The 13,261-nt window shown below is 45.3% G+C and overlaps 1 protein-coding gene across 4 annotated transcripts in view; it reads left to right on the plus strand.

The window, feature by feature from the left end:
- The window catches only part of Oatp74d (Organic anion transporting polypeptide 74D), a 92,533-nt gene that overhangs the window by 65,519 nt on the left and 13,753 nt on the right, over positions 1–13,261 (plus strand). For all 4 annotated transcript variants that reach the window (XM_076316946.1, XM_076316945.1, XM_076316947.1 and 1 more), the window contains 5 exons: positions 7,116–7,578; positions 8,240–8,622; positions 10,023–10,234; positions 10,641–10,781; positions 11,594–11,716. In XM_076316946.1, coding sequence (XP_076173061.1) covers positions 7,261–7,578; positions 8,240–8,622; positions 10,023–10,234; positions 10,641–10,781; positions 11,594–11,716 — 1,177 coding nt within the window. In that variant the 5' untranslated portion in view covers positions 7,116–7,260. The remainder of the gene's footprint in view (positions 1–7,115; positions 7,579–8,239; positions 8,623–10,022; positions 10,235–10,640; positions 10,782–11,593; positions 11,717–13,261) is intronic.

Here is a 13,261-nt window from a genome sequence, read left to right on the forward strand (position 1 = left end):
ATAATCGAGAGTCAGAGAAATCAACGACCACACAATCGGTGGCTGAATAATCCATTTCCGGATAATCATTCCGCCGCAATTTTCAAATCGTTACTTCGTTGCGAACGGTGCTTACCGAACCTTGAAAGATTCAATCAAGTTTCACTTAATAACGACGGAAAACAGTCCTCGGTTTCAGTAGACGTCGATCTCCATGGATTATCAAACGATTAACGAATACCTGTTCGATGGTTGCGAAAAGAAAAAAAAAATAATAAAGAAAGAAAAAAAAATTTGTTTCCATTCGAATTAACGACGAAAAAGGGTCTATCGATAGACACGGAGGAACAGTTGTCCGCAAGGTTTCTATCTTCGAGAAGTGCGCACGTGGGCTCTCCGGCGAGAACTCTTACGAGATATTCGAGTCCCCCATTCAAGCCTACGGCAGCATACCACGACAATTTATTACCGGAAATTTCTTTTCTCGTTGCATCATAGCTGGTACCACGGGAGCCTATGAGATCCCGAACGAAATCACAATGCGCGAGGAATTCCTAATTGGCCGCGCGAGAAATCACCGTCGATCGACCGTAAGGTATTTTTCAGCTCGCGCTGCAACTTGCTGCAAGTATTTCTTAACATTGTAACATCGTTACCCGTGGCCGTTCGGGCTCGTTGAAGCGTGCGGTTTTCGCCGATGAAATTTATTACGCGGCTGGAACGTGGAAAGAAAGCTATCTCGTCGAAGCTACCGAATTAATTCCGCGTGAAAAATATGACGAAAACGCGGGCGTAACTCACCGCGGGACGTCCACCATCTACCGAGACTCGGTCGAGTTTCGATGACGAAATCGGTGATTCTCTTGTTTGTTTGTTTTTTCTTTTCATTTTAAACGAAGCTGGCCAACTTCGAATTTCAAGAACGAGAGCTATTATTCGCATCATCGACGTCGCGATTGGTATACACCTTCTGTTTTTCGGTCTCGGTGCTTCTCTGAATATAAATTCTTACCGATTGCAACGAAGTCGAGGATTGCGAGATCGTTGTATTATTGAACGTCTTCGTCGTGCTCGTTGGTAGGTACGGTGTACTGTGAGCGATCGAAAAGATGTCGTTTGGATGCGAGAGGAATCTGGGACCACGTGTTGACCGAATACGGAGAGTGTCGAGTAATTTTTGCTCGGTCGTGAGTCTTCGGAGGTCGATTGAGTCGTCTGATCCGATACCATTCGTGATTCTTGTCGAGTGACATTTTTCCAGTTGCTCGTAGTACAATGTGTACACTGTTGGCAGGAATTTATTCGATCACCGTGTTTCTGTAAATATCGTTATCGGAGAAGGTACGATAAAAACGACGACCAAAATTAATCGTTCTATTATTATTATTATTATGATGATGATGATTCAATGTATTCATTGTGCAACGTTTCCCGGTCGAAAGTTTGGGAAGTCTTTATTGTATTTTATAGCATTGTCATTGGAAGGTTGCCTCGACGGTTCTGTTATTTTAATCCGCGTCTAGAAATGGACAGCACGGATTACTTTATTACCGTTCCCCGTCCGTGTACTCTTTGTTTCGTTTATAAATGTCAGTGTACGCGGCTGATCCACCCAAAGCTTATATTCGACGATTGGGAAATACCAACGTCGAAACAACACTCGTGGAAGCTGCTGAACGAACGTTGGGGGAACATTACGATTCGAAGGATAATAATAAAAAAAAAATAATAAATAACTTTCCACGCTTCGAAGAATACTCTCGCATAATTCTTGCCCTATGGTATGAAACTTTCGACCGGTACGTTCACTCGCGAGAACAATTCCCTAAAGATTTTCTTTCCAGCAAATCTCAAAGTTACGCAACTTCGAATACTTCTCTCGCTAACTGTTCGTTATTATTTCACGAAAACATCCTCTGCAATGGTAACAACAACGAACGATACGAGACGAACTACCGAAAGAGACTACCCAAATCGCGCTACGAGTCCCGTAATCGCTCTTCCGAATCTCCGATTAACAATAATACGTGTAACATATAACGTGTAACGTGTAACGTATAACCTATAACGTATGACGCATAACGTATACCGTATAACGTATAATGAATAACGTATAAGGTATAACGTATAAAGAATAATATATAACGAATAACATATAACGAATAACATATAACGAATAACTTATAACGTATAACGAATAACTTATAACGTATAATGAATAACATATAACGAATAACATATAACGAATAACATATAATGAATAATATATAACGAATAACGTATAACGTATTACGAATAACGTATAACATATAACGAATAACTGAACGCAATTCTCGAGATCCAGAGGCCCTCGTTCGCGAAGGTCCCCGAAATATCGATAATCGCGAGATCGGTATATACCGTGAATTCGAATTGTCGAGAGAGTTTCCGTGCGCGCGATGAACGAACACAGGGTCGATCTACGAAGTTATCCCGAACAACAGAAGACACCTTTCGAACGAGGTCCCCGAATCCGGGGACCGCGAGCAGCAGCGAATCGCCGAATTCCCCCTACGATGAATATTCATGAGCCGATTTCTTGCGAAATATTCGCGACGCCGGCCGGGGAACGATTAAAAGGATGATTTCGAGACGTGATTCATCGACGGGGCATCCATGGCGGGCGACAGAGTCGCGGATCGGGGCCCGGTTGCCCCGTTGCCGCGAAGGTTTTCACTTCGGGAGGCGAGTTGTCCGAAAAGGATTTACGATCGACAAAAAGGCGACCGCGAGCGCCGTTTCGCCATCGAGACCGCTCCGGAGAGCTCCGACGCTCTTCTCCTCGGGCCCTTTCGATTTCGTTCCGATTCCAGCCTCGATATGTGTGTCGACATTGCCCCCCTTAACCGGCGAAAGTTCTCAGCTAATTGAACTTCTTAATCTCGGGCTCGTTCCCGACGGAGGATCGCCCATGGGAAGTTTCGTTGTTCCCGGGACTGACGTTCCCGTACACTGTCCGGAAACTATACAGGGTGGGTCCGTTCAACGTTACAATTATCGATGGTGAACGCGTTACTATTTCTATCCGATCGCGTAAGTATCTTCGAAGTTGAAAGGGGGAAGAATTAATTAATTTACCGGTATCGGTTGGGTAGTTTGATAATTGTATACATCGTACGCAAAGATACTTTTGATATTTGAGTAATTTTAAAAAGAAATTCGAAACGAGAATATTCAGTAGAACGCTAGTTCTAGAGGTAAATCGAGAGGAGAGGCTAATTTTTGAAAATTGGAAACATTGGTGCAGGGGGTTTCCTAACTTTTTTAATTCGAGTGAACGATTCGAGTTGGTCGAGTTGTAGATAAAATATCGAAGATTTACAGAGGAGGAGAGTTGGCGAATCGCGAATTAAAATATTCCGAATGCACGGACTTCTCGTAAAGTCGAGTACCAAGAGTGCACGTATGCTAATGTGGTGAACGTCCTTCTCTCGAAGCAGTGTGCTAAATCTAGCAACACTGTGTACCGCCAGTTAACCCTTTGCACCGCGTAATTGTTTTCGCATCGCGTTTCAGTAGCTCGAGATTTAAATCGAGTGTATTTTATGAAAGTTAGATACGTATCGATTACTGGAGAAATTGAAACAAACAACGAGCCACACGCGGTATTGTTTTACGGTTCGTACGAAATTGGTGCAAACTAGCCGCGCAATTTACCAAATTTACCGTAAAATTAAATCTACGATAAACGGTAGAACTTTGATTCAAATACTCGAGAATATTACTCAATATTCCATACCGATGTTTGGCACGTGATCGTAAAATGGTTCGCTACACTCGGTGTACTCGTATATTCTGAATCCTTTTGGTCTCGCGTTGCACTTTAAAACGAACTATTCGAGGCACGGTGGTCTTGCCGAGTGGTGAAAATTTCAAGGGCTCGGTTGGTCGAAAGAAAAACGGAAAATTGAACGCATCGTTGAACGATGAATCGTAGCGTGACACAGGTGGTCGACCGAGAATCGTTCGGTCGTGGTTGTTGTTCGTTTCGGTTGTGAATCGCGAGACTTGCGTATCGAAAACTCGGTATCCACTCGGTACGATGTTTCGTGGTCTACGTGGTACTCGATCGGAAATCGGTGTGTGTCTATATCAAGGTCTAGGTTCGGTTCGAGTCACGGTAGGGTGGAAAGGTCGCAAATCACGTCCACTCGAAATCTTATAGTCGACGGGAATCTATAAATTCACGGCGATGTACACGGGTTCTGGTTGAATAAATCGATTCGCAGAAGGTTGTTTCCCCGACGCGCGCGGAATACACGCGACGTGCGCGCTGCACGACGTTAAACATTAACGGGTCAATGGCGCACTGAAACGACACTGCACCGTAAACACATTCGTATTCTTAGACAGTCTTTCGGAGGTCAGCTACCGTGCACGGCCAATTAACGTCCAAATAAAATCTGTCCGTACACCGTTCCACCGTGTTTTATTATCATGCGCGGAACCATTCGACAGGAAGTTTCACTGGGCCAGCACCCCTCGAATCGTTCCGCTCGCTAAAGAAAACAATCTCGCTGTTCGAACTAACGAATGAGTTCCTCGCCGAACTTCTGTCGACACTTAACGAGCCGATATTAAAAAACTGCGCCAACCCGGTGCATTCGAGACACGGTATGGACACTCCCTGTCGGGTTGTCGCTGGCTCGGAGAACGAGCCGACGGAAAGACAGGGTGCAATTTGGTCGGTTTCACCGGTTCGTTGGATCTTGAATGAATAGGGGACGAGAGATCAACGAGGGTAAGTTTGCGACAACCTGACAGGGAATATTGCGTATCGCTAGGGTGGAAGACCCTAGGTTGAAAATATCGAGGTAACGCAGGGTCGAGGGTTGCAACTATACTTGTTTTTAATTCGTATCGAATCATCGTTCATTTTTGAATTAGAATGATAAATATCTGCATTGTATTTCTCTTGCAATCTAGTTATGTTTTTAACAAAATAGACTCGAGGAGATTCAGAGATGTGGTAGAAAGGAAGTTTCAATTTTTTTTTTTAAGAAACGTTCATTTTTCTCTTTTTGCTGTTGGAAGTGTACAGGAAGATGCAATCGTATATTTTTGTTGGTAATTTTTGGAGAAATTTTTGGAAAAGCGAGTAATGGGAGGCGAGTACTTCCCGGTCACCCGTTGTGTGGTCGGAGGCGCGTTCTAGTCCGCAGACTCCTACTCACTGTCAGTGAAAACCGCAGCGGCAGGATAGCCGGTGCAATGGAACGCGAGGGAAATGAGGAAAGTCGGGCACCGATGAAAGTGAGAGGATGCCGGCTACAGGGTGTTTCAGGCAGGCTGTTTCCTTTCTGTCAATCACGGGGAGAAAGGAGTTCGACCGTGAATGGTTTCCGTCGTGCGTGCTGCTCGGTTTTGTGCCAGAATTAGTTTCCAGATAACTGCGTAGAAAGTTCGGGAATTCCGATCGCAAATTTATACAATTCGGACTCACGGTCTACGAAAAATATACAAAATTCTAGAAAGGTACCGCGAACTGTTCCCCCTCCACCCCTCCTCTTCTCGGATAGAAATTGGTTTTCGGACAACCGTGCAAAAAGTCCAGAAATTCCAATTGCAAATTAGGACGAATCGAAGTCGGAGGTTTACAAAATTCGACGAAACACCGAATTTTCTCTCGCAGCAGAAGTTTTTAGATAACCGAGTTCCAGGAAATTCGGAAATTCCAATTGCAAATTTATACAATTCGAAGTTGGCTGCCTGCGATAAATCTGCAACATTTCACCAAGGGCCGAACTGTTTCCTCGCGATAGAAATTAATTAACGGTTAATTGAGTGGAAACTCTGGGAATTACAATTGCAAATTTATATGATTCGAAATTGGGGGTTTGGAAGAAAAAATCTGGATAATTTTACAAGGGATGAAATCCTCTGAAAAACAAAAATTAAAATACTTCGTACGAAATAATCGTTGTACGTTTCCACGTTCGAGATCGGATTTCACGGATCGATTTCTATGGATCTTTGGAAGCGGAAAGGTCACCGGAGGTCGTGGAATTCCATTCGCGGCGGAACAAAGCCGATCGCGATTTCGGGGAAACGTGGTAGGTGACTCGAGAGAGGGAAAGAGAGAGAGAGAAAGCCGCCGTTATAAATAATGCTGTGACGCACATAAGTTAGACATTTAAAAATACAAAGTGCATCTTGAAGGCGCTCCGAACGAATGATAAATCGTGGCCGCGATTTTGACGATTTATTCCTGGACAGCTTTCCACTGCTTTTTTGCGCCGAAGCCTGGCTCGCAGTAATGCAAAAATCGTCGCGGGGAAACGAACAAATAACGATGACGCTTGTACGCGCGCGGAAACGATTTTTAAGAACAATCTACGTAAGGTGCATTTGGAGGTACGTTGACCGGTCGAAATCCGATCCCGCGGAACGCGAGACACGTTAACTCGTAAATTCTGGATCGGGTCTACGGGAAAGACTACTGTACGAAGCTATAAAGAACGCTCCTGGCTGTTCGCGATAAGAGAGAAATATCCTTTCGCCCATAAATTGCGTTCTCGCTGTAACAATAGATCGTCGTTTTCCAAGACACGAAAATCCTGACCGATAACGATCTTTCGACAAAATTTCTGATCGCCGAATTCGAATTCCACTTGGAAAAAGTACGGTAAGGATGTCTAAAGAACGCTCCTGGGTGAATTTCTATTAATCGTTGTTTCACGATATAGGAAATCCTGTACAGTAACGAAATAATCTTTGGGAAAAATTTCCAATAGCTAAATTCCATCCAGGAGCATTCTTTCCAGCTCTCTACTGTACTCTGGATGTTCCTTGTTGCCTAAGAAACCTTCTCAAAATGTGACTTCCGTGCAAATAAAAGTATCACCGTAACAATCTTTTAGAAAACTTACCACTCTCTAAATTCCATCCAGGAGCATTCTTTCCATCTTTCTACTGTACTCTGTATGTTCCTCGTTACCTAAGAAACATTCTCAAAATTTCACATCCGTAACGAATAAAGATATCACTCCTATCGGAATTTCGTCGAGTGGTAAAATTTCTAAAATTACTTATCGCCTCTAAGAACGTTTAAATAACGAAGTAAAAACCCGCTAATGATTTTTCGTGTACGATTGCAGGTTGACCGTTCGAATGCAAACCGCTTGAGCGGCCACGAGGGTCCTCCCACGAGGAAGAATCCCGGGTAGAGGGTACGAGGTGTTGCAAGAGGGTGGAAACGAATCACGAGAGAAGCGTAACAGAGTTCAAGCTCGAGGAAGGACAATGGCGGGCGAGGACACGCAGATACTGGCGAACGGGAACGTCGAGGCGCTGACGATAATACCGCCAAAGATGGCGAACGGGAACGGGTTGATCTGTGGCAAACAGCACAACAACAACGGCTCGATACCCAACGGGAAGCTCCACGAGATTGGCGCGACGGAAAACGGGAAGCTGATCATGTCCGACGAGAAATCGAGTAGTCTTCACACGGAGTTCGACGACCCCGACGTCTCCTGCGGCTGGGGTCCCTGCAGACCCCACTGGCTTCAGTATTTTGCCACGAAGCAAGCCTTTCTGGTCACCTTCTGCATCACCTGGGTCAGTATTCGACTCCTGGTGAACTTTCGAGTTGGCCCAGAGACGTCTCTCCAATTGGCACCAGTTTCGAACCAGTCGAAGTTCGTCCGTTGGTCGATCCCTGTTCAATATTCCAAAAAGCGTAGACGACGACGACGACGACGACTGTCGTAGAGTCGCAACTTGCCACTTGGAGAGACACTACACCATAGATGTTCGAAACCTCCCCGAGTCTTCCACGGCGAAAAGTCGTTCGATACGTATACTTGAAGCAACTCCGCGGTTACCACTCGATCGAGTATTCTTTTGATATGGTAAAGACCTCGAGTTTTTCACCACTTGGGTTGTTCTTCTCGTTTCGAGCGGAGAGTCCGATCAATTTTTTATACCGTCGCGTTACTTCGAATCTCTCTAGGATTTTTCCAACGGTGCTCTAACGTTCGCGGCCAATTTAATCGGGTTTTGCACGGTTGTGTGTCACTCGTTGCACCGTAGGAAGAATTTGAAACGTGCGAGTTTTCAAGGCACGTTTCGTTCACCTTCGAATAACAACGAAGCACTCGGGAAGGAAGCGAATAACAACGAAGCCCTCGCGAAAGATTAACACTCCCCCGTTTGGAAGCGCGTAGTTTCCAGAATCGTTTCGAAATGGTAACCGGTCGCTCGCGCATTCCGATTCCAGGTCCTTCAGGGCATGTACTACACGTACTTCGTCTCGGTGATCACGACGATCGAGAAACTCTTCCAGATCCAGTCGAAGACCACCGGTATCATAATGTCGGCGACGGAGATCGGGCAGATCGGTTCCTCTCTCCTGCTCACGTACTACGGGGGCCAAGGTCACCGGCCTAAGTGGATCGCTTGGGGCATGATCCTCTTCGCGGTGAGCTCGTTCACCTGCTCGATGCCCCATTTCATCTTCGGCGAACAGCTGATCCATCAGAACGAGATGTTTCACAGTGGAGTGGGGCTGAGGGGCGAGGGCGGGAACTCGAACAACACAGACCCGGTGCCCGCGAACCTCTGCGCTCTGCACGAACGACCGGAGAACATCACGCTGGACGGGTGAGCGCTCACAATTATACAAACAATCCCTACCACCGTTTCGACCTGTGCGACCCTCGAACCTGGCGGTGATACCTAAACCTTACCCGTGCGATTAACAATTCTTAAAGCGTCTCACGACCCCCTGAAAAAGATTAAGAATCTTCCAAAGTGTGTCACGAGCCCCACAAAAGATTAAGAATCTTCCAAAGTGTGTTACGACCCCCTGAAAAAGACTAAGAATCTTCCAAAGAGTGTCACGAGCCCCACAAAAGATCAAGAATCTTCCAAAGTGTGTCACAAGCCCCACAAAAGATTAGGAATCTTCCAAAGTGTGTCACGAGCCTCACAAAAGATTAGGAATCTTCCAAAGTGTGTTACGACCCCCTGAAAAAGACTAAGAATCTTCCAAAGAGTCTCACGAGTCCCACAAAAGATCATGAATCTTCCAAAGTGTGTGATTCCACTCCTGTGTCGAGTGTGGCACGACATTGCTCGCACCAACTAAAATATTAATAATTTTTCAAAAAGCGTGTCTCTCGAACTCCCAAAACAGACGAATTTGTTATCGTGTCACGAGCCCCCCTCCAAAAAGATCAAGAATTACTTAAAGCGTGTCACGACCCCCTGAAAAAGATTAAGAATCTACCAAAGTGTGTCGCGAGTCCCCGAAAAGATTAAGAATCTTCGAAAGTGTGTCGCGAGCCCCCCAAAAGATTAAGAATCTTCCAAAGTGTGTCACGAGTCCCCCCAGAAGATCAAGAATCTTCTTCTACATTGTGCAGCGAGCCCTACGAGAAGATTAAGAATCTTCTTCTACATTGTGCCGCGTGTCCTGTAGAAAGATTAAGAATCTTCGAAACGATACCGTAAGCCCCACGAGAAGATCAAGAATCTTCGAAATCGTGTCGTAAAGTTAATTGATGGTTACCGGTGGTGGTGTGCGGTTCGGTAGATTGGAGTCGAGATCGATTTCACGGGAGCCCTGAAAACGACCGAGGATTCTCGAGTTTAAAATGGACCGAATGCCTTGGAACCGTTCGCTCATGGCTGGTTGCATAAAGGAGATCCAAAATTATTCTGCCGAAGCAACCGCGCGAACACATTGGAACGTGACACACTTATCGCGCATCGTTTTTCACGGGTGTTTTGTGAAACTCGCCGCTCTCAAAAATTCTGCAATTTCGTCCCGACCCATTTCTCCATCGATCGAACCTTTTTCTTTTTTTTTTTTTTTTTTTTTTTTTATTTCAAGCGGGACACTCGCGTTCCGTACACCGGCTCGCTCGCCTTTTATTTATAAATAAAAGGTACCTCGATCGAGCCACCGACGTTCCCATCCAACTCGCGATTATCATCGCGTCGAAAATCGATCGAGTCAGCGACTCCTCGCGAAGTCACGGTTTCTTTTCGATTTAAAGGTTGCTCTCGACGACGACGCCAGCGGAGGGTGACAAGTCCAAGTACTGCGAGGGCGAGTTCAAGAGGAAGCAGAGCAAAATCACCACGGTGGTCTTGGCGATATTTTTCGTCTCGTTGCTGGGTGTTGGTATGGGCCAAACGGCGGTCTACACCCTTGGTATTCCTTACATCGATGACAACGTGGCTAGTAGAGAAAGTCCTCTGTATTTTGGTAAGGATTCGATCGCTTCTTATTCTTTTGATACACGTATCGACGTGGCGTCTTTGGTTATTAGGAACGAAAACGTTAAAGTGTTATTACTTTCATTGTATCCTCGGAGAAGAAAAGAAACGAATTGTCGATCTTTTATCGAAGAGTAAATAAACTTCCCAGGTCAAAGCGACTATTTACTTTCAAGTCTCTAATCAAGATGATTCGAAATAGTTCCAAAGATTCTCGACTGAACGTTAGGGCGAATAACGGTCCCTTTAAAGAATGGGAAGATTTTCAATGAAATTTGATCGTTTAAATTCCCATCGAGCCATCCATTCGTCAGCTTTTCAACGTAACGGTTAGATATTTGCGTAGCCAAGGTCTGCAAACTCATGGAACATTATGCCGATACACTTTGTTGCAGCAATCACCATCGGAGTGAGGATCCTCGGTCCAGCCCTAGGGTTCATTCTGGGTTCATTTTGCACGATGATTTATGCGGATTTGTCGGCGGATCCGCAAATCACGCCGGCGGACCCGAGATGGGTTGGAGCATGGTGGCTTGGTAAATTGAAATCCATTGCGTGTTTACCTACACAAAGCTCGCGAAACCGATGGAAAACCCTCGAAACATAATTACTATTTATTATTATTTACATTGGCATTCGACGTTTTCACTTCCTGGTTAATTAGGAGCCAAATTCATAAATAACCGTCAGCTCTCGGATATATCGATTTAGAAAACAGTTAACAGTCTTCAACCTTCTAGACTGGAAGAATGTTTACATACTTGACTTTCCACGAAAATCGAGCCACCGTTTGGACCGCTTTAAACATATTCTATCTGGAATACAGAATTAGACAGATTTTCCTTTTTAAGATCAGAGATTACAGATACACACTATTCCTGTTCTAGCATAATTAAAAAATTTCCAACTATTAATCGCTGTAGTATACAATCTTGTACTCCGTAATCCTCTATTTCTCGGTAAACTATTATACAATTTACCGCGCGTTTAAATTTTTGTCGATACACTTTCTGACTTGAATTCCTCTCCAAGAATAAAATATATAAAAAAGAAAAAATTCGTCTGTTCGGTCGTCGCGCAAACGTTAGAAATCACTGGTGGCTCCTCCGACACCGTACGATGTAAAACCACGTGAAATCGGAGGAGAGCACTTGGTGCGTAATCTCTCGCGAAGAAACGTTCGATACGGTGGCTCGATTGTTTCGCCGGTTGCCAACTCTGGGAAAATGTCCTTTCTACTCGGCGAGCGTTCGGTGTCCGCAGCATCGATGAACGCCATTGACGCGGACCGAGCGACTTGCCAGCAACGCGAAAGAGATAAAAAAGAAGGTGGAATTCGGTGTTTCAGGTTTGGTGCTAATATCCGCCATGCTGGTGCTGGTCAGCTTAGGAATGTTCGCGTTCCCGACGCGGCTGCCCGCGAGCAGAACGCCGCCGAAACGGCCAGACGCCAAAAAGCCTAGTCTCAGAGGTAAGCCCTGATTTATCGTGGCGACGCGAATTGTTCGTCAGGGAGGCTGGTGTTTAAGCTCGACCATCGGATCAGAGGCGGTTTAATTTGATTTTATGGCTTCCCGTAAGCCGTTCAGCGCGCCCGTGTTTCGTGGCTGGCCCGTGAAATTGCCCGGGGAAGATTCAACGAGAAAGATAAAAGTATCATCGATCGTTCGAGGCCTTCTATTAATCGAGCCGTTGCGTATCCACGATCATCGTCCCACAATGTTGCGAGCTCGATTCCGGCCAAACGGTCTCCTGGCCCGTGAACCTCGATACACGCCTTAAGGCCAATAGTTAATCCTACACGGATACACCGGGATCGTTCCAAGAGAGGAGAGGGGTTTATTGAATTTTCTAAAGCTTCGAAAGATTCGACTCTTTCGATAAAATCGTATCATCGAATACTCGAGGGACTTGCGAAGGATCGTATACGCTTCTTGTGGGCTGATTTTAAAATAGTCCGACGAAGATGTTAAATTATCGTGTGTCCATGGAGAGTTAAGCGACGAAGGATATTCAAATCGATGTTTTTCAACATTTCTTTTCAAGATTCAACTCTTTCGATAAAATCGTATCTTCGAATACTCGAGGGACTTGCGAAGGATCGTATACGCTTCTTGTGGGCTGATTTTAAAATAGTCCGACGAAGATGTTAAATTATCGCGTGTCCATGGAGAGTTAAGCGACGAAGGATATTCGAATCGATGTTTTTCAACATTTCTTTTCAGTTCACCCAGGAAAGTCTACAGAATTTATCCACGGTGTTTATTCACGGGGACATCTACTGTACGTGGCCGTGAAGAGTGCATCCGACGAAAATTGCATTCTCGCGCAATTCTATCAGTCGGTCGTAAAACAGTGACTCACTCGACAATAGTAATCACCGAGCCCGAATTCTATTCAAGAGCATTCTTTTCAGTTCTCGAGTATAGCAGTTCCACGAGTTCCAAACCGATGATCAATTACTTTCTCTACCGTATAAACGCAAAAAAAGAAAAAGAAAATAATTTCTTTTCGCGATGTACAAAATTCTATGCATTGGAGGGCCGACACGTCGTTCGATTTTTGCAAAATCGAGAACACTCTACGAGTGCAAAGGATCGTCAACGATTCGATACCATCGGTTGGATTCTTTTTTATTTTTCGTTTCTTTTTCTCCGCTTCGATAAGAATATTTACATGTCGCGAATTCCGTCGGAAACAGTGAAGGCATTATGTATTCGACGGACGTTTATCGGGACGAAAGGACGGGCCAATGGGATGATCTTTGAAGCGTGAACCTCGCAGTCAAGGTCAATGGCGAATTTGGGCTCGCAGAGTCGGCGTGTCTGCTCGTTCGATCGTGAGCACGCGGCCGAACGCGCTTTCTGAAACACAGGCGAGCCCTTTTCTGGGAACCCTTCGCGTCGGGACAGCAGAAGGGCGACCCTTCGCGCGTTTATTCTTGGTCCGCTTCGTTGGAAGCTTCGATCGAAGGTCGTGCAACATGTGCAGCTCGGAGCAAAAGTTGACGGAAAAG

The sequence above is a fragment of the Ptiloglossa arizonensis genome, chromosome 7, assembly GCF_051014685.1.
Source record: "Ptiloglossa arizonensis isolate GNS036 chromosome 7, iyPtiAriz1_principal, whole genome shotgun sequence".
Lineage (NCBI taxonomy): Eukaryota > Metazoa > Arthropoda > Insecta > Hymenoptera > Colletidae > Ptiloglossa > Ptiloglossa arizonensis.